A 27,710-nucleotide genomic window follows, 5' to 3' on the forward strand; every position below is an offset into this window, starting at 1 on the left:
CGAATTACTGTAGCTGTAGTGCACTGTGGAGCAAAACAAACCTCTGGCCACTTTGAATAATAATCTAACATTGTAATAGCAAATTTACAGTCAGCAGGACCCGTTTCAAATGGCCCAACAATGTCCAGTGCCAGCTTTTGCCAGGGTCCATCTGGCAGGGGTGTCATTGGTGCAGGTGCCGTCCTTGTGGATTTGTCATTCAGCTGACAGGGCATGCATGTGGCGATGACCGATTGTACCTGAACATCCATCTTAGGCCACCAATACAAGTCTCTGAGTCTTTGCTTGGTACGGACTATGCCTTGGTGGCTCTCATGTGCCAGGTGCACCATGTGTGAACGTAGCTGTACAGGCACCACTAACCTGTAGCTCCCTCTTATGATGAGTGACTCATGCATGGACAGCTCATTTTTTACCTGGTAGTAAGGCATCATGTCGGCTGGCAGGCCTTTAGAGGTTGCCGGCCACCCCTTTGTCATGTAGCTACGCAGCTGGCGTAACTCTGGGCAGGAAGAACAGACATCTGCCTTTCGGGTAGTTGACAAACTAAGGTGAAACAGTAATTTTTTTTACAAAGTACAAATTATTAATGACATTAAATGAAATTCTAATGTTCAAAGTATGAATTTTCTTGAACTGTTAGTGTTCAGCAGATATTTTTTATTTTTTCCACTTTTTCATAAGCTTTTTTCACATGCCCGGACATAAATTGTCCTGCGGTGTGACATCACATTACAGTAAAATTTACAAAAATAATAATAATATTTTCAAATATAGATTACTTTAATTGAAAGTTTAAGGATCCCTTTCTGCAAACTATCATTGATAATCTACACAGGTAACTTATTCTAGCTATTTTTCAGTTCCATTCTTTAATTGTAGCCTCTTGTATTGCTCACACTAGTGAAACTTTCTTACAAAATGTTAATATTATGATGAAAATGCTGTTTTTTTTCTTACAGTTTAAATTATGCATTGTTTAAAAACAAACACATGAGATTGGATTAACTAAATCTTCATAAAAGCCTTTTAAATTTTATTTTAAGTGGTGTCACACCGCATGACATGATGTCACACCACAGGACAAGATGAGACACTATAACGATTATTAGTAGAAATTTATTAGGTGATACTAGAACAATACATTCATTTATGTAAATCATCTGACAAAATACAAAAATATAGTTTCACATCTTGGCTCTAAATATGAATTTTAATAACAAAACTTAATATTTGTGAACAAGACATGTTAACATTTTGGAGACATCACATCAGATTCATAACTAAACAAGACACACTGTAATTAATGACAATTATTTTAACCCATAAAATCTAGGATAGTCAAGACTAAGAATTTTAACAACATTTTAAGCACATTTTCAAAACAACTTATAATTTGAACAGCTTGGACACATTTACTTTCTCCTTCTTTCCCTGAGTATCTCCACACGCCTGACCTCATCCTGGTTCAGCCTTTCACAGTACCTCCTGTCCTTTCTCTGCTCATTCCTAAAACAACAAAAAACAGTTGAAAACAATTCTCAGTGACCAATTACTTTTCATACACAGCAAAAAATGATAAAACAGGGGAACAAAGGGACCGCAGATAAAAAATTAGCTCCAAGCTAATTCAATGCATTAAATGGCAAAATGTATGCTAAATATTGTACATGGTACCTTTACAAAATACAATATAATGATAAAATGTTACAAAACAGCCTACATTTTAAAAACAACAGGCTTTTAACTCATGACACAGTTGACTAAGGTGTGTCACACCGCGGGACAATACTGTCACACCACAGGACATTTACACAATTGTGGCCATTTTGAATCGTTACTATACATTGCTGAGTGTTAGCATCTTGCTAGCTGAATAAATATAGTGTTTCTAACCTTATTAGGTGATTTTTGAAAATAAATGTCTTAATTTTCTCAAAATAGAGCTGTCACACCACAGGACTAACAAAAGTGGACACGTTAATCATTTGACACAAAGTATAAAATTTGTTAAATTAATGAGAGATTAACACTCACCTTTTAATCCTCAAATGACAGTGCAATATCTGAGGCACTTCCTGGTTCCTCTTGACAAAAGAACACCTATAGTTGTCTATAAAAAATGCCTGTTTAAAAACCCTGAGCTTTCATGTCACACCGCAGGACAGCATTTTCATTACAAAAATTAACTTACTGTGATATTTAATATAGGAGTCTTGTGCATTTTAAACCTTTCTATTAGTCAAGTAAATATGTATAAATTAATGCCAAAAGGTGTTTATGAACAATTATTTTGATGATTGTATTTATTTTATACATGTTAATTTTTCATATCTAATTTATTACGGTCACACCGCAGGACTTTTTCCATGGTTATCGTAAAATAAAGACAGAATAAAACATATCCTTAATCAAAAAGGAAAACAGTTACATTAAACATCCTATTTTGCATTATTGACATGAGTTATGTGGAGGAAGAATACATTTTAATGGATATTTTTACTTGATTACGGAAAAATCATGCGTCATGTCAACTACCCAAAGTCGGACATGGGCACTGCCATCAGGAGAACAGACACAGCAGCCACAGTCTCTGGTTCTATATCTGGGGAGCAGTCCTGGTTGCTTGGGAGTGGCAAACGAGAAAGGCAGTCTGCTGCCTGGTTCTGTTTACCAGGTCTGTAGACAATGTCATAATTGAAACAGAGTAGCCTGGCAGACCAGCGTGCTACTCTCATTCCTGCCCTTCCCATGCCTTTTGTATTCAGGAGTGTGGTTAGAGCCTGATGATCAGTTCGCAAGGTGAATTTTGTTCCCCATAAGTAAGTCCTCCAGCGTTCTGTAGCCCAGACACAAGCCAAAGCTTCTTTTTCCACCACTGAGTATTTCCTCTCAGTAGCACTCAGGGAACGAGAAGCAAATGCCACTGTTCTTTCGGAGGTGTCTGGGTGTATCTGTGTGAGAACTCCACCTACGCCATAATCAGAGGCATCTGTGGAAACTATTGTGGGAAGTGAGGGGTCAAACATGGCGAGTGCTGGACTATCAGTGATAAGTTGTTTTACTTTCTGAAACTGTTCTGTGCATCATCAGTCCATGTGAATGTAGTGTCACGTAGCACCGCTCTCATTGGCTCCACAACAGTTGCGTAGTTTTGTATGAACTTGGAGTACCACGAAGTCAGACCCAGGAAAGATCTGAGGCAAGTGGCATCCGCAGCTGCTGGAGCATCACGAATGGCTACAATATGGTCATCATTTGGCTGCAGTCCATCTTTAGTTATTGTATGACCCAGGTAAGTCAGCTTTTCCTGATAGAACTTGCATTTTTCTGTATTCAGACGTAGACCAGCTTCCTGTAGCTTGTGGAGCACAGCTTTCAGGCGTCTCTCATGTTCAGCACGGCCAGATGAGTAAACTATAATGTCATCCAAATACGCTTGAACTCCCTGTAGACCTTGCAGCACAATGGACATCATCTTCTGAAACGCTGAGGGCGCTGATGCGAGCCCATAACAAACTCGCTTGTATCTGAACAGCCCCTCATGGGTTATGAAAGCAGTCAGATCTCTACTGTCCTCGTGTAGAGGAACCTGGTGATAAGCATTTGCAAGGTCGATTGCAGAGAACATGGTTGCTCCTCTGAGCTCTGAAAAGAGCTCCTCCATGTGTGGAATGGGGTAGCTATCAGTCACTACAGCCTTGTTGGGCTCCCTGAGGTCCACACACATGCGTATTCTGGTTGAATTCTTCCGTTGAGTCACCACGATCGGTGACACCCAGGGAGACGCGTCGATTTTCTCGATGATGTCGGCATCCAGTAGGTGCTTTAACTCTGCAGGAACAGCATCTCTCACAGTAAATGGCAACCTCCTTAATTTCTGTTGTGCCGGTTGCACCTCATCTCTGACTTTAAAAACCTTGTGCACAAAATGTTTCACAACAGCCCCATGTATGCAGTGGTGGGGCTGTATTGGGCAGATGGAGGTGTGATGGTTATCTCCCTGATTTCTTGTTCTGCTGCTTTTGGCATCACTTTGTTTCCCATGATAACAATGTCCAGAGCTGTGATTAAATCCAACCCCAGCAGTAGTGAACCTGACTTCACAATGTAGAAGGAGGCGGGAGCAGAATGTCCATCATGTTGTATTTGTATGTTCAGTATACCTAGTACTGGGATTCTCTGCCCCTGAAAATGTCACCAGCGGGATCTCAGCTTTCCTCAGGGGTACGTGGCTGAATGAGTTCTCATAAACATGGGCTGGCAATATGGAGACTGACGATCCATAGTATCCACGATTAACTCACACATGACTGCATATTTGGGAATGTGCCTAATTTCACTTTACACACATTATTTTCTTCTCTACAGGTGCAGAACCTTGCAGATGTAATACAGTCAGCTCGGAATAACGACTTCCCCTACTTCATGTTTGTGACCTGATCTGCACACTTTTGCAAAGTGACCAGTCTTTCCACATGATTTGCATACTTTGTTTGTAGCCGGACATTTTGTAGAATTTGCCAGGTGTTTATCTGAGCCACATCTGTAACATTTTCGTGTGTGGTAACAGTCTTTGTTTCACCTTTGTTTTGGCCACTTGTGTTGTTGGGACGTCCACCTTCCCTCTTTGGAAACTTTTTAATCTCCCGGACTGTCGTTTCATTTTGTGAGAAAGCACTGGCATCACGTGCGGCGGACTCCACTTGGTTTGCAATCTGTATGGCTTTATTCAATGTTAGTCTGTCTTCCAATAACAAACGTTCACGTATGCGCCCAACTGTAAGCTTTTTCAAACAATTTGATCACGTAGCATATCTTCCTCGACATTTCCGAAATCACACAGTGCCAGCATCTCACGTAGCGCGGAGACTACTGCGCCATTGTTTCATCATGTCCTTTGCGCCCGTTGGCGGAACTTGTGTCTTTCAGCAATCACATTTACTTTCTGGCACAAAATGCGCCCGCAAGGCAGCAACAGCCACGGCGTATGAGGTACCTGTGTTAGGCAACGTGTAGAAAATCCTCTGTGCTTCAGTACCAACGCTGTGTAGCAGTACAGCTCGTTGTCGGGTGTCGGGCCACTCTTCTCCTTCCACGTCGATTACAAGCAGGTAATTTTCAAACATCTTTAGCCATATTTCAAACGGCATTGCAGGGTCTCCGGGACATTGGAGGAATGCAGGGGGCAAAGGAGTAGTAGCCACGGCCATTCTCGTCGCCAATTTGTCGTGTTGTTTCACTGAACACTTAGGAATAAACACTAGAACAGAGGAGTTGTCTCCAGCTTCGTTTACTCAGCACGAACATTATCCTTCACAACACTTCTCCTTCTCATGCATATCGTACACAACATTTCCTCAGTCCTGTAGTCAGAACAAACATAGCATCGCCACCTACTGGCCTGGCATAGCATTAACATTTAGAACACAACAATAATGTCTTATATATTCACGAGAATGGAACAGATATGAGGTTGCAGTGACCTTTCCATCTGGCCATCATAATCCAATCAATTCATCCTTGAGCTTGATTGATTACTTGTGCAAAATTTGAAAACTTCCAGGATGGATGGACAGCCTAAAAACATAATGGCTTCAGCCATGGACATCGTCAGCACAGAGGCACAGAAAGCACTGAAATGACCCCACCATTATTGACTGGTATTTTGTTCCAAGTGAAGTCACTCTCCGTATAGGACACTTGGAACCAAGGACCAGTCAATAAGATGCACCACTTAAGTATCTTGCTGAAGCAAAGCAAGCTTCACAAAGATTTTCTTTAAAAGGTACAAAGGTACATGTAATAAGTACAATTTCAGTACTCCATGTCTTCTGGGGACATATTGGGTCCATTTTTATTTGGGGCTGGGACGATTCATCGACGTAATAGGTTACAAGAATACGGCGATTTGCATAACATGCGTTGACATGACGCACTATAATAACATGGCGACTCCTGGTCAAAGGATGGCTGCCGAACAAGTTGAAGTTAAAAAGAAACAAACAACAAAAAAAAACTTGCTCACGATCATTTCAAGTGTGGGAGTATTTTAGGGTGTGGGTCTCGGAACGCGCCTTGAGTGTAATTGCTGTATTCACACTGATCCAAATGGACCGCACTCGGGCCCAAACTCCAGTTGGGTCGACCTAACCAGTTTGTGTGAAAACACCCGACAGACACCCGACAGACACCCAACAATGTGGTGGTCAGTAAGCGCCACTTTGCAGATTTGATGGAGGAGAAACATGAGACTGCAGTGGATACTTTGTTCCATCTTATTCTTATTTGTAAGAGAACATGATCGAATAAAATATTGAAATATTCATGAGACAAGTTTTTGATATTTGTTTTGGGTAAAATAATTGTATCATTAATCAAATAATTTAAAAAAATAAGTGTTAGAATGAGCGAGCATAGGATTATTGACTTAATGAAAAAATATTTGTTAGATTGTTTATAAAAAAAAAAAAAGAAAGTGCAGCCCTAGTTTTATTTACTCTGAACTTGTAGGAACTTAAAATTTGTTGCAGATAGATGATGCACTCTAGTTCACATTTACCATTTGTGCTGTCCTGCTTGGTCCTCTGCACAGCACTCAACCAGCAGCAATTAATATTTTAGCTTTGAGTTTAAAATCTAAGAGAAGAAAAAAAACTCTAAATGTGTTCCATCATTTAATACAGAGCAGCACTCGATGAGTTCAGGTGCCTCTTGTTTTCTTGTCTACAAGTCATAGCTTTTTTTTCTCAGGAACCAACTGCCACTTACCCTTTTCCCTCATGAAAGAGGTCCGCTCTCTTTTTAGGTCTTTTATCTTGCAACCATGCATTTAATTAAGTGGTGCTAATAGGTTGCCTCAGTGACTTTTTAGAGTGCATTATCCACTATCTCCTAGTTGTAATGTTGCAACCCCCCCCCCCTTTTTTTCTTTTTCTTTTTCCTAAAGCTGCCCTTCAGTTTTGATTTTTGAACCATGTTAGTTTTTGTCTTTTCTTCCCACCCAGGAGGAAGCAGGATTTTTCCCATGGATATGCTACATTTTTACCTTAAAGCAGAAGTAAGCGGAATATTTGTGTTAATATAAGTCTTAAATAGTTATATCTTCCGACAGCAATCACTTACATAGAGTGTTTGGTCTGAAACACGGGTCTCTCAGTCACTCTGCTCTGAGCCGAGGAGAAAACTTTTCTCGTATCCTACAGTTTTTATCCAATGAGGAGAGAGAACGGCATGCAGGGCTGTGTGTGCAGCCAAGGGATGTGAATGTGGTGACGTCGGGATGAGGATTGTTATGGTGCGTTCAAGGCAGCCCGTAACTCGTGTTTTTCCGACCTGTGAAGTCGTACCAGTTCGATCTGGTACGAGTTCACGGGTTGGAAGTTACGAGTGGCCGTTATAGTGCAGTTTCACAGGTAAAACAGGTCGGAAAAACACGAGTGGGTTGCCTGGAACGCTACAAAGTCGTAAATTGTGACTTGAAGCTGTAATTTATGGTTTCAAAAGCCTGCCTGGAACGCAGCATTAGCCGAAACGACCGGATCGCTTACTTCTGCTTTAATTAAAAAGCTCAGAGTAATGGTGATAGTTAACTACATGACTTGGGACTTGTTACAAGTGGGAATTGAGGCTCTCTGCCTTCCACCTGGCGTCTCATGGCTGAAAACCAACCTTGCAACATCAGTGTAGTAGCCTACTTGGCTGCCGACCCAGTGTCCCAGCTCTCATCTCTGCGGCAACATGCTCCGTAAACCCGTAATCTTTTGTTTATGCGAGTTAAGACTACACGGATATAGCCTACACGTCGTAACATCGTATGTTGTATAACGTTATCCACCACTCCATGGATTGATTTAAACAAATGCACATGGTCGAGAGGAGTGTTAGAAAAACAGCGGAAAAGCGAGCAGACTTGCATAGTTCCTCTTTAATGCTCTTCTCTGTTGACCTTTAGCTGCCCTGTGTTTTGTTCTGTCTGCTGACAAATTTTCCTTTTCTACAGTTTACTGATAAAACTCGGTTGCATTCCTCAGAAATCTATTTTTTTCTCTCCATTGCTATTGCTTCAAGTACAAAATGTATTGGCAGTGGCACATCATGTTTTTGTTTCAATTTACCTGTCTCACATCTTACTTTCTGTACATTTCTGTTTATTCTACTTTCTTACCCTTCTTTTTTCCCATGCTACCCCCTTTCCTATTCCTGCATTTCTGTCAGTCATTGTCGTAATAATAACTTCTATCCTGCCCCTATCCTTATCTGCCAATTTACTTTCCCCCTTTTACATCTCCCTAATACTTTCCCCTCACTTCTCTGTATTTTTCCCGACTTGTCTTTTACTGTTGTTCTTCCAGCCCCTCCTCACTCGTTGCCCTTTCTTCCCTTTTTATCTTCTGCCTCTCATATCCTTCACCATTTTGTCATTTCATCTCCCCTCTGCTCGATATACTAAATTGACTGAAAATACAGATTTAGTGCATCAAATTCTTAAACTGCTCTAAAGAATATTTAGCTCCTCTCAGTCCAGATTTGACCAGCCTCTGATGGTTCTTGATATGCACTTGTTGAGATCACTCAACCATCAATATGTCCATCACTTGAGTACCGTAGTTATATCGACATCATTATATGTCTACAGCACTGCTATCGGTTGGACCACACCAATCTTCAATCACCAGAATTATTGCAAATTATTTTCCAGGTTTCACAATCATTCCATATAGAGGGAACTCAACTCATACTGACCTCCCATTCAGAGACATAACTCTGTTAAATGTCATTATAACAGTGTTAATCAAATGGTCCAATCAGTCTTGTCTGTTCTGAACCATCAGGGTTGCTTGGTCTTTTCTTCCGCCACCACATGTAGCCCTGCCTGAACATGCAAGATTAGATGCCTCGCTCAGACTCACAACTGAAAAGACTTTCTGAGATCAATCAGTAAGTCAATTCCGCATCTAAACAGGAATATCAAGCTGTCATAGGCACATGAAGATATGTCAGAACAGAAAGGAAAACCTGACTCTATAACCTGATCTAACTGGATCTTTTTTCCTGGTTCAAGGGAGAACTGAAGTGTGCACCCTTGCAGAAAAATATAGGATCTAATTATAATGATTACACTGTTCCAGGCAATTTCCCTATTTTCACCTCATATGGTTTTGAATGTTGCAGTCAGGTATGGAAAGCAGCGATAATCCTTTATGGCATTGGGGGTGGGGGGTGAGGGGAGTTATATCAGTATGTTTTTAATGCTTTATTGCTACAGGTTATATACCTGTTCTGGTGGAGGTGAATCCTCAAGTTTGTTAGTTATGTTTAAGCAGTTAAGTTGTGTGTGTGTGTGTGTGTGTGTGTGTGTGTCTCTCTCTCTCTGTGTTTTTGTCTGTTTATAAAGGTGCAGGGTCAGGGGTGGTTGGTGGGTGGGCTATTTGGGGAGGGGGGTGGCGCAGCATCAGCATCAGCGCCCATGACGTCACCAGAGTTTAAAGTGGGCCGCGCTTCACCCAGTGAAGGAGAGGAGAGAGAAGAGGGAGGAAGCAGCGGCGGGTCCTCTCACTACACCTGACTCCTGCGCGGCGCTGTGTGTGTGTGTTTGTGTGTCTGTGTTTATGTACATACAAAGAAAAAAAAATGCACTTGAACACCAAAGAAACTACCTATTCTTGCCTACCTGCGTTTTGACTGGTTAAAGATGGAAGACGGTTTTGCATCGTGGACCAACTGAATTATGTTTTGTTGATGGGCGATAACTTTAAACCTCAAGTCTCCCGACGGGTGAGTTTAATTGCGTTTCCCTTGAAAATCGAAAGGAGTAAAAAAAAGAAAGAAAGAAAGAAAGAAAGAAAGGAGGCAGAAACAAAACAAACGGTCTTGATTTTAATCGGCAGAGGATGCTAATGATGCTGCAGCAGGCAGATCGTTACTATCGGCACTATCTGTGGTGATGAAGCGCTTTGCAGATGTTTCTGAAAAGAGACAAATTGGTTCTGTTGCATGTGCGTGTTTTGTGTTGTTGAGGCGGCCCCGCAGTAACTTGGGGCGCAGTCTTCTGGCATTTGGAAAGCGCTGCTGTTGGCTGCTTGATGTGACAAATTGTGCTTTCTATTTAATTAGGCTATTGGCGAGTCTATCCCATGGAAATGTGCGCGCTGTGCCAAAGAAAAGGGCTGTATCATCCCGGAGAGTTTTAGACTATAGCTGCAGTTATATGTATATTATTGTGAGCGTGTTTTTGTTTTGCCTGTCCATTCTGCCAGGGAAACTATTAGTTTGAAGATACAGTGATTTACAAGCCTGTTGTATTGCAGTGAATGCAAATGTTTCAGATTGTTGCATAAGCAGTTGGTTTAACCAGCTCCTGTGTAAAATTGGATTATTTCTCATTTGTGGAAGTGGAGTTCCCTGTTTTTTTTTTTTTTTTGACAAGTTTGATCGCTTTACCTGATCACCATCTTTCATTTCTGCTCTCCTATTATTACATTTGACATTAACATCGCTGTAAGTGTGGCCAGTCTAAATCCAATGTCACCATGTCTTTCACAGTCTCAGATTAATTCCTTGAATGAGGATTTAAGATAATGTTTTGTCCTTCAAAGTCAAGGATGGTGAGTGAATCCAGTAGCTGTGATCAACATTTTTATTCAGACCAGAGGAAAGAACACATGCAGTATATGTCATATCACACAGGAGCCACTAGATGACAACAGAGCGCAAGATAAAGCTGCTGATTAAACTTGCATTAGTCTATTAGTCAATGAGCAGATCTGCACCATGGTTTAATAATGAAATCATTACTGCTGTTGATTTCCTTTGTGGAAAAATAAACAGACCATGAAGCCCTTTTGTAAAATCAATAATTTTTATCAAATCACTGGCAGATACATTAGGTGCACACACACTCTCTCTCTCTCTCTCACACACACACACACGCTGCCATATAGGGCAAGTGGAGCCTTACAGTAGCTGCTGTTGTTCTGCCCAGCTGGAGCTGCATACATTGTAGCCCCTGCTCCGCATGGGTTCCCTGAATTATAGCAATTTGTTATGAAGTCATTTATCATAAATGCACCTTGGCACTACAGTAGTTAAGGGTTTCTTTCGAGTCCAAGACTGACAGTTGGAATATGTGACGGACTTTGAGGCTCTATGTTCTCAAAAATAAGATTTAGAGGATGAATTTATTTTTCCTTTGTTGCCTTGAATTCTTTTAAGTCTTTTTTTTTTTTAGTATATAATGGCTACACACAATCATAATCTAGCATTCCCTTTTGCCCCTCCAGGAAAAACTACACAAACACATTTATTTGCATTCACAAATAAATAATTCACATCCAATTTACAGTTGTTTGCTTTGTAGTTGGACGATCAGTTTCACAATCAAAACTGTTTAAATGAAACACCAAACAAAGCCAGCTGTGACTTTGGCCCATTATGACCCTGGAGAGTAACACCAAAAGTGGACTAACATCATCTTTCACATTTCCATTTTCCCTTTCTTATTACTTCTGTGTAGCGGTAATTTGGGTTGTAGAATGAAACTACTAATTTCACGCTGACCTGTGAAAACTGCATTTCTAAAATGCCACTTTTTTTTGGGGTCAGTTATTTTTTCAGCTCGTCCATTGAGTTTTTTTTAAATGTTTATGTTCATTAATCTGAATCTCATAATCACCAACTTTTATTAACTGCAGTGGAAAAAAATTCTGCCCTCAAATACAGTTTCTATATTAATTTGTCTAGTTTTGTTTGGAGGACTGCACATACAGTGGTTCCAGTCTGTCAGGATTTACTGCATTATGCACTTGGAGGTACGGTAACATGTTCAGTGAGCTTTAAAAAGTTATTTCTCCCCTCCAGTAAAGTGGCTGTTCATTAAAACATGTAGTCTGTAGGTTGCAGTTGTTGTATACAATCTGGTGGTCCTTCAGGGCTCGGGCTGCATCAAGCTGTGATTTCATACAACTTTTTGAGAGGTCAGGCTGCCAGAAAACAAATTGACACTCAGTTCAGCTCCAGTGGCTTCAGCTCTCAGTTAAAGCCAAGGACGACATTTACCTCTGAGACGCCGTGAAATCTGATGTTGTCTAATGAGAAGCAAGCAGACGCATCTTTGTCTCATTTTCTGAGCTGTGGCCCAAAGTGACGGATCCTTCAAGGGCACATAAGTGGGCTTGTGTATTTTTAAAGCAGTCGCTTTACAGTCTAGTAAACCTTTTCAACTGGAAATCCCAATGTTTGGCTCAATCAATACGTTTAATTAGTGCTGATTAATGAAAGTGTGTGGCTGTGGAGGGCTGACAGCTTTCTCACTTCGCAAGGACACGTTCCATTGGCAACCAGGGAGAAATAGCTTTCCAGTGTAGGAATTTGATTGTGATATCCATTCACAATGTGAATTGGACACGATGAGAGAATATTTGAGATAAGGGTGTGAGTACAATTTACATTTCTGTTTGATTCAGAGGACACACTCATTCATCCTTTAATTATTCAATAAATGCAATTAACTCCTGATAAGTTACTGGTTTGGACCCACACACTCAATAGTCTCTTAATCACATGTGAATTAAAAGATTTAGAAACTAATTAGTTTATATGCTGAGAGGTAGTTTTCCCTACTGGTCAGACATGTCATTGGCAATAGCAGTGGTCTCCAGCAGCAGCTGAATGTATTGAGTGGTTCAGAGGGGCAAATAATGATAATCAGCTCAGTTGCTTGATGCTGATTATTAGAGCCACACTGAAACACCTCAGTAGGGTGTAAAATTCAAAAGCATAGTTTCCTCTAGAGTTTGTTGCTTTTTGAACACTGTTCTCTGTCAGAGCCCCTCAAAAGTAACAGCTCCAATGACCTTTATTCTGCAAATTAAGCTGTTTTTGCTTCGCGCTGACTGATAGATCTTATTATTTCAGCAAAAGTGCATTGAGCATTGAGCAAATACCCTGGAGCCATAGAAACTACATTAACAAAAGTTAATGAAATATACGGAGGCAGGACCTGGACTTTGCTTTTACTTTTGAAAGCTGTGGCATTTACATTTTGCACGTCTTTGGAGAAGGAATGAAAACAACAGAACACAGCAAACACCCACATCTCATCTCTTACTCATCTATGTCAACATATTTATGCTGCCGTCTATAGTACGTTATTTGACTATAAACTGCAGAACCACGCCTGTTTACGTCCTTTCTCGTTGTGTATGTTCTTCTCTTTGTCTGGATTGCTGAGAAAAGCCATGGCCGCGCATGTTTTGCATTACAACAAAGTTAAACAAGTGCAAAGTGCTACTTGATTTTTAAGGCCACAAAATTTTACTCCTACAGCATAGCTAGCTGGCATTGAAAAAAAAAACAAAACAGGGAATCTGCAATTTAGATTTAGCTTCATTTCTATGTTAGCTGTCCCAAAGGTCTGGCCACGTCTGCATCTGATTATGCCTGCATGCATTTAATTAATAATTCGACAATGCACGGCATTGATGTTGGTCAGCCAGCAGTCTGCAGGGGGAATAGATTGCCTGAGCCTGATATCCAGCCACAGCCTCTTAACCGAGGAGAAGAAACGATGAGCTCAGGCAGATTTCAGATACAGGAGTTCCGGCGTGGAGCTGCGTTAATCCCCCCTCCCTCAGGTGCAGCCACTCCTGGGGAAGAAACGCCACGGACTACAGCTCACCACCGACGCTTGGCCGCGCTCTGATTAATGCACTCATCAGTTCTTTTCTTGTTTGTTTTAATGACAACCATGTCCCTTGTGGGAATCTGGTGACTTTTTGCAAATACTGCTGATGCGTCTGCTTACACCTGCCACTTTTTTTTCTCTCCTGTTTCTTCTCCCTTGTCTTGTGAAAGGACTGCTGCCATAAAGCTCGAGTCTTTTGACATGAGTAATTCTGTTAGTTTCAGCGCAGGGAACCACACGACACATTTTCCACGGGAGATACAGGAAATACACGAGCAGTGATAAGATCTCAGCGTGTTGGGATGTGTTGTGTCTTTGTTGATAAGGCTATTATTCATCATTATGCCTTAGACAGCAAAGATTCCCTCTCCATCTCAGGCATATGCTTTTTACGCATAGTTTATTCACTGCTTCACTGTTGCTGATTGTTTGAACTGGCTTTTATTACCAATTACTATGGAGTTTAGAAAGGATTTAATCATTTATTTACGAACTAGAGATATTCATTGAGCATCTTACATTTTGACTAATCTCTTCTTCCTAGAACTGAGGCTGTAGAGAACTGAAATATGGTCCAAGCATGCGCTGAAATTTAATGTTTGACGTGATTCATTTAAAAACGACCCACAAAATGTCATATAGAAGATGATTCATAGATCAAAGAATGAGACCATTTTTAATACTTGATGAATAAAAGATGTAAAAAAAAAAATCCCCTTCACTATTTAAACAGAGGTTAAACAAACTCAAATATTTCCCAGCAACCCACAGTGCAAACTTTGAACAGCTCTAAAAATTAGTTGAAACTTTGCGAGATTGTTCCCCCGGTTTCAAACAATATTTAATCAGAAATGTTCTAACAATAGAAAGTCTTAGCATGTGAGCTGCGAAGGGAAAAAAATGAATTTGGAAAAGTCTCATGAAGTTTAACACTGATCTCTTTTAAAGAACCTGTAATTATCATGAAACACTGACCTGAATACGAGCTCTCTGGAGGCCGCTCGATTGTTATGTAGGTGTTTGAATAAGCGGACACAGTTAGTCCTGTACGTCTAGGTAGGCCAGTTGACAAGGTAATTATTATTCCCATTTCATTTCATACAGTAATTCTCCAACATGATCGATGATGGATGATCATCATCCTGACAAATGCAGACAGGCAAAGTTGTGGTCATGCCACATTTGGCTGCCTGCGTGTGATTGATGATTAAAGTGGACAAATGATTCACCGTGCTCAACTGTCCACTAATGGTGTGATGCCTATTAGAGTGTGATACCTTGCCTCTGGCATCTTTCAGAGAGGGACCTCATCATAGCAACTTCTCTCTCTGTTTCTGTGTATCTCTGTATGTGTGTGTGTGTGTGTGTGTGTGCTTATCTGTGTGTATAAATATAATCACAGTGGAGCTGATTACCATGGAAGTGAAATTTGATTCAGACACAGAAATGCTTACTTGCATACACTCAGCTCCCCTGCTACATTGTATGGCTATTTGACACGACAACATATCACCGCCACATCCCCGACACACGCTGTGCTACTCCTGTTTAATAAATGTTGCCGATGCATCTTCTCTCAGCTCCTCTGATCGGTTCTCGCGAAGCAACCTTTGGACCATTTCCAGTGTCTGGTGATGGATCTTTGTGTTATCAGTGAGGCACTTTGAGCCCTATAACATAAAGCCCCTGCGCTTATTCAGCAGCACCCGGGTACCTTTGCTTGTGATCAATGGCCAGCAGTCAGGACAGTGAATGGAGCACAGATTGAACCACATCTGGGATTTGGATGCTGAATAACTGCCTACTCAACAGGGGTGACTCATGAATAATGCACCAGTCGGCATGAGTGTCCCATCTCCTTTGGCCTCTCGCATGCGATGCTTTCACACTCAGACCTGTCCAGGGACCAGAGGGTCAGGGCACAAACACTTGGCAGCTCCGTCACCAGCACCAGGCCGTCCTACCTGGCACTGCCACGGGGAGAAAGGAGAGAATAATGGAGCAGATGCGAAAAGAGTGACAAGTGAAGGTTGTGAGCGTGTAGATATGGCAAAATTTGCAGCAAAGCCAAATTTGATTCTGCGTATAAGCAGTATTTTTTCATGTATAGCACCACGTAGTGTATTCTGGCATAGCATGAGATGTTGTTGTTTTTTGCATTCAGACCAGTGGATAAAAAGCAGGCTGGACAGTCTGACATGACAGATATTATTAATGTCAAACAAGTGTATAGTACCTGTAAAATGATGTATATATTAATATTGTTTGCACTGGAGGCTAATAATTCTGTTGGAGGTATGAGCACATATTTTATTTATTTTGCATGTTGCATTACTTGGTGATATTTACCCTATTGTGATGTATGACACAATTACGTGCCAGTGTTATGGAGTGCAGGCAAACAGAGACACGGGATGAGTTTTAACAGTGTGATCCTCTAATGAAGCAGGTGATTTATAATGAATACATTTCAGTGCGTTGTTTCTCCAGCCAGCGGTTATATTCTGTGTCCTAATGATTGTACAACAACCAAAATTCCTAATGACTTTCATGGGCCTTATGTGCGTTTTGGGTTCTCGGCACCAGTTTCCACTTTGGCTGTCGCATCTCTTCCTCATGTTCATCAGGCATGCGGAACACAGCCGTGCACACTCCTCTCTTTTGTTCATTTTTTTTTAATGCATTCAGTCTAAGTAGGCGTATTTTGCTCAAGTGGATTCAAGGACATTTAAAAGGCCATGGTGGCAAAAATTGGGCATGCATCTTTAATGCAAATCCTGTTGATGGAGCTCTCATTTCACCAAATTGAGATCACCTGGTTCCACGACGGCCAGGCTTAACATGCTGCAGGAGCATATTTTCAGATTTAATAATCGTGATGGTAAGTCATTCCTCTTTCAGTCATTGACTAGTGATCCAGAAGGTTAATGTGCTACACTAGCAGAGGGAGTAAACCATTCATCTCAGGATGTGGGGGATGTAGCTTTTAGTGGGACAGAAATAATTAATATTTGATTTTAATTGGCCATTTTCATAAAAAAAATTCCACATAAATGTACACACATTCTTCCTGTGCGAGATCCCACAGCTTCTTCCATTGCAGTGAATCAGCAGTGACGTCTTCCTTACGCTCGATTGACTGAAACACCAAAGACTGGAGGACATTAGTGGTGGGATGTAACCAAGGACATTTACTGATGCTGAAACACAGGAGTACATATTTTTGTACTTCCACAACTTTTACCATGATTTCAGAAGGAAATACTGTGCTTTTGCTTCACTGCTTTACTTTTCAAACTAGGATTTTTAGGATTTAAGTAAACTAGCCTATACACACTTTGTTTTTGTTTTAGGAGTAAACCTACTATGTGTTCTACCAGGTGAACCACTGGGAAGCCCCTAGGTAAAGCACATCAAAGTATCAAGGTCATATCAACATTACTCTCTATTGCAAATATTATTCAGAGTCCATGTCATGTTTCAGATGAGGTCTTGGGTTTCCACCAAAAAGACATTTTCCCTCAAAATTTCTCACAGGGTTTAATTTCAAAAGATGTTTAAATCATGCAGTGTTTTACAATTAGTCAGAGACATGGAGCAAAGTTGGCTACATGAACACAATTTGTCTGACAGCATGTAGTGTTTTTTTTCTTCTTCTTTTCTCTCCCATTAAATCTTGTGACCCTCTGACAGAGTCTTGACCCCTTGGACGGGAAACACTGCTAAACTAATTAACTCCACCTCAATAAGCTACACCGGTAAAATGCCACTTGATGGCTCAGTATTATCAATCCAATTATGTCATGTAGAGTTATCTAGCATTTACATGGGGCCACCAGCGTGCTGAAAACACCAATGTACATTTCTTCAACTGTTACTCAATACGAGCATTTTAACGTGCATCGGGCAGCCCCCTGAACACTCGCTCCACCGCTGCACTGCATACAGCCATCAGCATTTATTCACAGTATGTGTTATGTTTCTCTGAGTGTACGCCCAATGTGTAGCTGAGCTCCTTCGCTTCAGCGTCCTGTGAGATCTCGCAGGATCGGCTGCATAGAAAGCGAGGTTCATCCAGGCGCAGTGGCTTTTCTCTTCTTTACAACGCCCACCCACCAAACCCCCCCACCCCACCCACATTCGCTTCCACGTCTGCTTCACACACCGCTTACTCTGCGACATTTGGGACGAGTTTCTCACTGCTTGGCTTCTCACATCTTGGACACTGACACAAAATAAATGAAGACACAAAGAAGACACAAGGTTCAGAGTTGGAAGGGGTTGGTGGCTGAGGTGTGAAACTATTGGGGTGTAAAATTGCCCTGGCAGCCGTGCTGTTGTTTCAGCATTTCATGGTGAGCTGCTGCGTCCCTACTTGCCTGTTCAGTGCCTTCTTCCGTCCACCTTTTTTTTTTTTTTCATTTGTTTTTTTCTGTCCACACCATACCTCAGCTGAGCTCGGCTCTGTGTGAGCTGTAACTTTATAACATACAGCGATAACCATCCGGCCTGTTTAGTATGCACTATAGTGTGATTGTGATTCCTTGACCAGAGAGCTGTAAGAGTAATAGAGTGATTCAGTTTTGTTCTCTACTAAAAATGATCCTGGTGGGAAAGAGCAGAAGGTTCAACAGGCTAATATTCACACATTAATTTGTCCTAAGACGTCCGACTGTTCTCCAGCGGCTCTCATTACTCGCCATCAGTCACAGGGTGGCTAATTTGTCTGCGTGGGGAAGGGGGGAGCCTTACTGGTGCGAGGAGGAGCTTGACTGGTGCTTCCAACTGGCGGCAGCAGGAGGCCAGAGCGAGGCCGTGGAGAGAGGACAGACGTAGCGCAGAGGGCATTGCGATGCATTTGGCTGTCAATGTGATGCCTGGGGTTTGTTATTAGAAGCATGCGGTGAAATGTAGAGACTATTCTAAGCAGCAGGCTGAGCTATGTGACATCCGGCACATTGTTATTTTGGTTCATTAAGTGGTGTTGTTTTGCTAATTAGTTTTCTTACGGAAAAATGTAGGCCTAAAGCTGGTAATTGGTGACATGCTCATGACTGTATATTCTGTGCCCTGTTATGTGAATACGGACCCAAATCCAATTAATTACCCAAAAAAAGATGTTTGACAGTAGAAAAAGCATTAAAATAAATTAGGGCAAAGTTTGTATAAACTCCATTATATTATCTATATTTGATGATCATGTTTACTCTTATTAGATTGAAATTTTCTGCTCTTTCTTTGAACCACTTCTGAACAGATGGCTCGGCCGGCTCCACTGCTCTCCTCCCTCATGTGTCTGATTCTACATTCATAAAGCTAACGTTAGACTAGATTAGTTCCTCTGATGTCCATGAAGCAATTTCTCATTATTGCCCGTGGTTGAGAGTGGGCCGACTCCTGCCTGGGAGCACACAGGACTGTGTTTGTCTGCTCCGACAAGCTGCAGAAAGTCTTTGTGCCCAGAGTGAAAGAAATAAAAGTACAAGGAGAGCCTCCCTCCAATGGGCTGTGTCTGGTGTTGGCCTGCCCTGCGGTAAGGCAAGGTTATTCAGATGAAAGATGGTGTTGAGATTAGTGAGCCCTGCCCGGGCGCGTGGACATCCAGCATGCCGCACTGCGTGATTTATGAGAGTCGTGATATCAGCGGTGGCCACATGAATAAACCATGTGGCCAGAATTAAGCTCCTGTTAAACGGCGCGCAGCATTTTTCCCAGGTGCCTCAATCTCAGAGTGGTAGTCATCACCATAGTCTCCGCTGTGTTCTAGTGGTTTCATGAGAAAACTTCATCTGAAGTGCAACCAGTTTAAAGTCTTTGAGCTTTTTCCAAATCACTGATGATTCCCATGACTTTCTCAGTGCTGTCTGCTTGGTAGGGTATAAGTTCATTCATGTTGGGTAGTGTGTCTTGAAATACAGTGCAACCAAGTTGAGAAGGTTTGAAGGCTTCACACAGAATGAAAGTCTGCTAAATAATTTCATAACAACAGTGGCTAATAAATTGATGCTATTTATAAGGCATTCTCTCTTTAAAAAGTACTTTATACCAAATATAATAAGACGGTTGTCAGTTAATTTTCTGTTGATTGATTTGAATTTCTTGTTTGTAATAGATGCGTTGTTATTACAATCAGTGTCCCCACATGATTTATTCAGTGAGAAAAGACAGCCAAGATGCAATGGAGGACATAAATCAGGTTGATCTGAAAAAGCGTGATTGCATATGAATGTACAAGCAATCCAAGTATAATTTGTAGTGGACACCCACAATACTCAGATTTGTATATATTCTTTTCTTCTTTAATACAATACATCATCAGAGGTACAGTCTATAGGAGGGTGAATACATCAGCACTTTCTCTTGGGGAACTGACGTACTCCATACATATGAATGTTGTGCATGTTAACTATATGAATATTGTGAGCCTGTCTTCGGTTCCTCCCTGTCAATCTTCGCCCTCAACTGTGGAAATCATATTCAAAGGCAAGATGAAATTTCCTCCCCGTCCTGTATAAAATAATCCAAACTCAGTATGTCCTGATTTGTCCCGTACTTTCACTCACAAATGAGTTGAACTACCAATGTCCATAACCATAACTAAGCAGAATTATGGCCAGAGTATCTGTGCTGAGATTGAGAGATTGTAAAGCTAATCCTCGGCAGGATCATGACAAGCTGGCATTCCTAATCACTGAAGTGTAATAAAAAGTAAAGCACCCACGAGTACATTTTTACTGAGATCAGGTGTAAGACATTGCTGCCTCGGCTGCACTTTATGCCGTCAGCATTACTAAAATTCCCATAAATGCAGCGCCAAACAGCCTCACGGGCTTTATGACTTCAATACACTTGATGCCCAACTCAAGTGTTGGGGCTCTTTAAAGTGACATTTATAAAGAGAAGAATAAAACAAAAAAAATCAGAGGAAATGAAGACAAAACACTAACTAGATTCTTTGTTGCACAGATGAACTTATTGCTTTTTTTCCCCAGTCAAAGGGGAAATAAATATTCAGATCCTTTCCCTCAGTAAAAGTAAAAATCTAGAAATATTAGATCAAGTGTACTAGTACTGTATCTTTAGCAAAATGTTCTCAAAGTACTGACATAGAAAGCTCCAATTTTTAATGATATATAATTATAATAGTAGTAATTATTGAAATATTATCCATTTAAGATTTTGTTTTGTCATATTATTTCATGTGTTGTGGTACACCGATCGGTCAGATAGTCAGGAGGAGGGGTACGATATTTAACTTTTGAATGTTCAGTGTATAAGCACAAAGATACTTGAATAAACCATGCCAGTACATCTTGATTGCACTTGCTCAGATGTACTTAGTGATACAATCCGAGGAGATGATACATTTTTAAAGGACCAGTTCAGGATTCAGTTTGGTGCTGCTCAGTTGCTCTGCTTGGCAGAGATCCAGCTGGTTCCCTGACATGTCATCCTGGTCTTTAACATGAGACGTTCAGCTACGTGGCTGGTGCTATAGGGGAGGCAGTGTTGACGATGCACAACATCATGGTCTCCCTAATGAGGCCTGTCTCTTAATGACTCATGGCCACCAGCAGATGACAGGGATGGCCAGTACTGGGGCTTATCTCATTGGCACTCCTTGCTGCGTGGTTACACCTGTAACCTTTAGATCACTCCAAATTAGGTTGCTCTGGGAATCCTTCAGTGGTGATTACAAAACAGATTGAGTGGCCGGAAGAATCCTCATAAAAATTGTATATGAGCCCTCAGCTTGAATTTAGAGGAGGGATAATGGGCTGATTGTGCAAAGGCATGTTACACACAAAAGCCCACAACTGATCAGGCATTCACTCTGCTGCTCCAGACAAGATTGCAATACCAAACGATGTTTCCGTTGACTGGTTTCCATTATGTAGATGTAAATTAACAAAAGCAAGACGAAAAACCGAGCGTTATGATGAATGAGTACATAGAGCAGTAAGATGAACCCGAAAAGCAGCTGGAATCCATCAGTGGGAGGTGAACCTCTGACTCGTGCCAGTCAGTCACGCCTGCTGAGCATCATTCATGGGAGACTGCAGGATCTGGTCAGCCAGGGGACGGGCTGGTTAATTGCATTGCACTTTAATAAGTCGCACGCTGAAGACACATAGCTTTAATCATGCAGATGTCTCTGCTGACATGCCGTGCAGGCGGCGCTGTCTCTTCGGTGTCTGTGTTTCTGCAGGCAGGTGTGCGACGTTAACATGTTTACTGTCAGAAGTCCTTATCCTCACATACCCTTCTATTCATCCAGCACCTTGACTATGCACTCTGCTTCTTGTACTCTTGCACTTGTGTCTCCATCGGTGGCCCTAAAAGACGTTGCTATTTCAGCAGTTTGTTGGCAGGATGAGATGCAGCGGCATGTCTATTTAGACAGTTTCCAAGTGTCAATAATCAAAGGAACAGGAGAGAAATTCATTTAGGGGTGAATACAGACTCTGGAGAACATTTTGCTTGGCGCAAAGTGAACATGTTTGAAGTGAAAACGGAAACAAAACAGTTTTCTGGGATGTCAGCAGATAGAGGGAGGAGGCTTACAGCAGCATATTGATCCGACTTGTCTGTCTTCTGCAGTGCTCTTGTTGTATGCAGAATCATCAACGAAGAGAAGCTCACGTGGACCCAATGAACCATTGTTCAAACTTTGTCTTTTTTTTTTTATCGCAAATGTTAAAATCCACACCAAGGAAATGGCAAATCTCTTCAGGCATAAAAAAAAGATGTGTTGTCCTTGACATTCAGATTTTAAAGTCACCAGGCTGTTACTGGCACATGCTGCGCTGCACGTAGATATCTACAGCGGAGGTGGTTTGTGACCAGATCTAACAGGGTGTAATCTGACATCAGATCCCTGCGTGGCTGCACAAATACTGACAACCTGGACAGAAGATTTGATTTCAGATGAACATTTTTGTTGTGTCTGGCACACTTTTGATGACATTAAACAATAAACGTGTGTGCGGCCTGCATGGGGCTTGCAGATTACAATGAATGAGGAAGTAATTGCTGCACGGCACGCAAAACACTTTGTATTCACCAGAAACAAACAAAACAACAAAGAAAAAACCCATCACATCCCAACCTGATAGGCAAATCTGAAGGGTGCTAAATATGGGTGTCGCGTCCTTTAGGAGTTATCACATAGAGATTTTAATTTGAAATTTGTTTTACTTCAGTTGAGCACTAGCAAAATATAAACAACAACTTTTGCTTTAGTATACGTTGAATGAAAATGGGTCGCAAAACAAAATGTAAAATCACGGATCCAAATACTAATTATTCTCTAGATGAATAGCCTATACATTTGTCTTGGTAGTACTATATTGTAACATCTTTGTTACAGCCAGCCATTTGTGGGATGGTTAATTTAAATCAGCTCTCTTTTTTCTTTAAAATAATCTTATTACCGCAATCGACATAATGAGTCCACCTCATGTCTGAATGTCCATCCAGCTGGGCCTTAGCAATACTTTACATACAAAAGAAAGATGTTGAATAATTTATTCAGCCGAGAACAAAAACAGCCATATTATTGTTATTATTATTTGGTTGTGCTTATGTTTACATCTTAATTCAAGATCTGCAGTAAATGAAGGGAGGAAGAATCTCAAACCTGCCCTCTGACCTCCTGGAGGAGTCATTAAGAGCAGCGTAGTGAGAGAGATGATGAACACATCAATGCTCTGTTCGTGGCTGCATTATCTCTGCAGTAACCCATGAGCAGACTTTGTTAATGAGTGCAGATAATGTGATCCTGTCACATTGTGGACAAGCCACTTGTAGTGTTTGAAGTGTGAACAGAGTTCATTGTATCGGCCCCTCTTGAGTTAATGTAGGCTTTTATTCCTGTGGGCAACTTTCGTGTGTCCGTGGATACCAGGTAGGAGGGACATTGGAAAATGGAATGAAAACTGTGTGGTCGGATGTGGAGGCTGCGCACAGTAAATTGGCCTTTCAAGAGCAGCTCTTGTGAACTATACCCCTGTTGAGATTCTTGATCCCTTAAGAAATTTATGAGTTTGTGAGCGCGCAAGTGTGCCAGAGCAAGGAAGGAAGCCTGTGTCTTCTGTGTGTCATCATAAGCTCATTATTTTTCTTCTCTCCCATAGATCTGCGACCTGTCATCACCTCTCCCAGCGAGTGTGTGCGTCTGAGCACAGCGGCGCTTCTGTCACTTTGTGCTTTCAGAGCCCCCTCAGTATCCACAGGAAAAAAAAAAAAACACCCAGGGACCACAGGCTGTAAGATTAGGTGAGTTTAAGGCCACGTGCCTCCGGCTATTAGATCTGTCAGTGTCTCTTTCTTCAAGGGCTCCGTAGCACTTACTTTGCTTGCAGCCATCACTCTAACAACTACTAAAAACTACTGATTCACTTAATCTCGCCACATATTCACGGTAATCCTAACTTTATCGCCCCTCGGTTTCTCTTTGCCTCAGGGCCTGTGGCTGAGAACGTCTGAAGTTTGACAAATATGACATGACAAGTTCGACTTGTCCAGAGCCGTACAGAGGAATGACTGAGGGCAGTGGTCTAATCACAGGAGCAATAAAAGCTTTCTAGTCAATCAAGCAGGATCCCTGTAGTATTTAACAGGATTGTCTCAGAGAGGGGCTTGAATATGAAAGCAGCTGTAGCCTGTAACACGTGTGTATCTTGATTAATCATCCTGTTAAGGAAATGAACATGACTTTAACCTCTGCCTGCTCAGACGTACTGCTACTTAGAGGAAGTGGAGGTCTGATTGATTTTCTTTCACATGTGAGTGAACTACATGCAGCTATCAATGCAGAAGATTAGCTGAACATGTGAATGCCTGTGTTATTGGATACAGTCACTCAGAAATATTGAACCCATCCCCTTTAACACCCCGGAGCACAGGCAGAGCACACACCAGCTAATGTATACATGCAGGCACGCTATCACTGCTGCATATGATCACTACGAGCTGAGCGGCAAAAGAGATACAGTACACAGACAAACTCAGGCTTCGGTTTCTCTGTATTCATTATCACATGTCGTTCGTATTACAACATACAACACTGTGTGAGGTTGCTACCCTCAGGCAGACTGCTATAACCATGATATAGTTGTATTACCGCTCATGGCATCCAGGCATTAACCTACAGCATGAGATAATGTGTGTCAGCCGTCTATCTTTTATCTTTTGGCAGTGATACGCTAAGATAAGACCCGCGCACGTGGAGAATCCATCACCGTTATGTCCGCTGATCATATGCGCTCTTGCTCTTGCCTGCGCGTAATGAAATAACCTTCTGGTCTAAACAAATCAGCATCTCCGTCACTGTCACTCACAGCCTTGATCTGTGCCGCCGCTCACTGAGCAGAACACATGTGGGTTTTGAAGGTCTTACTGAAGGAGACGGGCGCGGGAGCGATTGTTTAAAAAAGAGCAGTGGCGTATATGTTTTGACAATCCAAGCCTGCAAAGAAAGCACTTTAAGAGACCAGCTTGACATTTTGGGAAATGCAACAAAATCTGCCTACCAGCGTCTTCTAACTGTGTGTGCAGACAGAAAGCAAAGCAAATCTCCACCTTGCATCACTCCTGTGAGTTTCACTGCCAGGCCATTTGTGCGGTTTGTGTTTATTTGCCCCAAACATCCAATGCACCAACTTGTCAGAGGTTAGCTGTGAGCTGGCTATATGTACACTGCAACCGTGTGTGTGGGAGTGTATATCTGTACCGCTCAGCCTGTGACTGATCCCTGAACTCGTCATGAACTCCAGTTCTTTCCATCATTTTCCTCCAGTCTGTCTCCTGTGTACTCACAACTGTGTAGATTTAAAAAGTGAAAACATAAAGCCACCGGATAAGCGTAAACACTTTGTTCACATTTTAAAAAATTTTCCTCACATGGCCTCTGTCTAAATTTACACTGCCCTGGTTTACTATTCATGCACATTTACTCTCAGTATATGTGGTTGTGTTTTTGTCTGAACACACAGTTAAGTCTAATTAAATGTTTGAGCTTTTCAAGTGCTGGTTGGTGGATTTTGTTACACCTTTACACCACCTGTTTCCACCTGTTTTCAGTCTGTGCTGAACTAAGCTAACCAGCTGCTGACTGCAGCATGATACTCGTTGTACAAAAAACATGAGCTGAACATTGAACCTCTGATCTAACTCATGGGAAATGGTGTATAAATCTATTTCCCAAAATGTTGAGGTAATCTATTTAAAGGGATAGTTCAACATTTTGGCAAATTGGCCCATTGCCATAATGCCTATAGTTTTAGGAGTAGGTTCATTACCTTTAATTGTCGGTGCAAGCTATTTTTAGAACGGCGGAGCAGAGCCACAAGCTGCTCAGAGCTATGCTACGGAGGCTAATGGGATTTCTTGGTTTCCCTCATCAAACTCATCAAATACACAATCCAACAACTCCAAAACGCTCTGGTGGACAAGTTATGACCTGCACATTCACCACGCTATGAGATAATAACGGAACATTACGAGACAGAGTTGTTTTAGAGGTAAATTCATGCAAAACCGCTGAAGCGCCTTCCCCTTGGGGGCAGTTTTTCCGCAAGCAGTCTCTGCATTTGCCTCGAAAATAACTCTGTCTCGTAACGTTCCGTTATTATCTCATAGCGTGGTGAATGTGCAGGTCACAACTTGTCCACAAGAGCATTTTGGAGTTGCTGGATTGTGTATTTGATGAGTTTGATGAGGGAAACCAAGAAATTCCATTAGCTTCCATAGCGTGGCTCTGAGCAGCTCACGGCTCTGCTCTGCTGATCAAAAAATAGCTTGCACCGACAATTTAAAGTAATTAACCTACTCCTAAAACTATAGGTATTATGGCAATGGGCCAATTTGCCAAAATGTTGAATTATCCCTTTAAATGTTGCTTCCAAGAACAAATATTTTTTTCTTAAAAAGGCCAATATGAGAACAGATCCATTTATCTCAGTACAACATATGTATATCTTTATCTGCTCCCCTTCTCAGAGTGAAAGATGGGGTCATCGGTGGCCCTGCCGGCCGTGCTGCTTATCCTGGGCCTCGGCGCTGGCGTGTGGAGTCTGAACCCGGACGACCCAAACGTCTGCAGCCACTGGGAGAGGTGAGCATGTATCCTCTGGTGTTGACCACACTGCATTGAATTTTAGATTTGAAAGAGAAGCTGCAGTGATCTGAGAAACACTGGCTCCCAGGACCGATGCTGTCGATCCTGGAACTTTTTCAATGCACCTGCTACAGCCGCTCCTCACCAAACTTCCAGATCTATTCTCAAAGTCCATACAGCAGTATTGATCCCACACAGTGCAAGTCGCCGGGCTCTGAGAGACTGGAGGAGCTGCAGCTTCAAATGAAATACGCAGGCAAATTGATCAGTGTACTCTCATTCCAATCAATCATGACAGCCATAGGGCCTGAATAATTATTAGTTGTGCCGGCCAGTGTCACTTTTGAGAAATAAGCAGGAATAATTTCCGTCCTCAATGCAAAGGGGAGGAAAGAAATCTGTGAAGATATATTATCTGGATTATTGCTTGACCAAGGTGAGGGTACTTAAGGATTGTGGCTCCACCTTGCTGGCATCAAAATGAATTCCCTAAGTGGGCTGTCTCCATGGCTTTGTGGTCTCTCAGTATCCTCAGACTTGTGCTGCATATATCACTATAACGTGAATCACCTAAAGGCTGTTCTCACATTGTTTTTTCTGTCGTTGTTGTATTTTCTTCTCTCCCCAAGGAGCACAGAAATCTATATTGCTTGATACGTATACAACTCTCTCTCTCTCTACACAGTGTCTTTCACCAGTGTATTCATATCCTTACTTAAGTACAAATACCAGTGCAATATTGTTATTAAAAAAAAATCCCATTATAGATATAAGAGCTGCATTCAAAACGTCTGACAAAGTTTTCAGAGGAATCGTCAGAATGTACTTTTGTATTATTTGTGTTAAATTAAAAATACTAGTTCAGCAGATAAATTTTTCATGTCACTCAAGGATGATTTTACTGTT

General features: G+C 41.6%; 1 protein-coding gene across 15 annotated transcripts in view; it reads left to right on the forward strand.

Moving 5' to 3' along the window:
- Nucleotides 1-9,516: 9,516 nt before the first annotated feature.
- The window catches only part of megf11 (multiple EGF-like-domains 11), a 69,998-nt gene continuing 51,804 nt past the window's right edge, over nt 9,517-27,710 (forward strand). For all 15 annotated transcript variants that reach the window (XM_085779036.1, XM_085779045.1, XM_085779037.1 and 12 more), the window contains exons 1-3: nt 9,517-9,777; nt 23,821-23,962; nt 26,687-26,801. In XM_085779036.1, the coding sequence (XP_085635162.1) occupies nt 26,695-26,801 (107 nt within the window). In that variant the 5' untranslated portion in view covers nt 9,517-9,777; nt 23,821-23,962; nt 26,687-26,694. The remainder of the gene's footprint in view (nt 9,778-23,820; nt 23,963-26,686; nt 26,802-27,710) is intronic.

The sequence above is a fragment of the Trachurus japonicus genome, chromosome 6 (assembly GCF_045865225.1).
Source record: "Trachurus japonicus isolate A0001 chromosome 6, Traja_1.0".
Classification (NCBI taxonomy): Eukaryota; Metazoa; Chordata; class Actinopteri; order Carangiformes; family Carangidae; genus Trachurus; species Trachurus japonicus.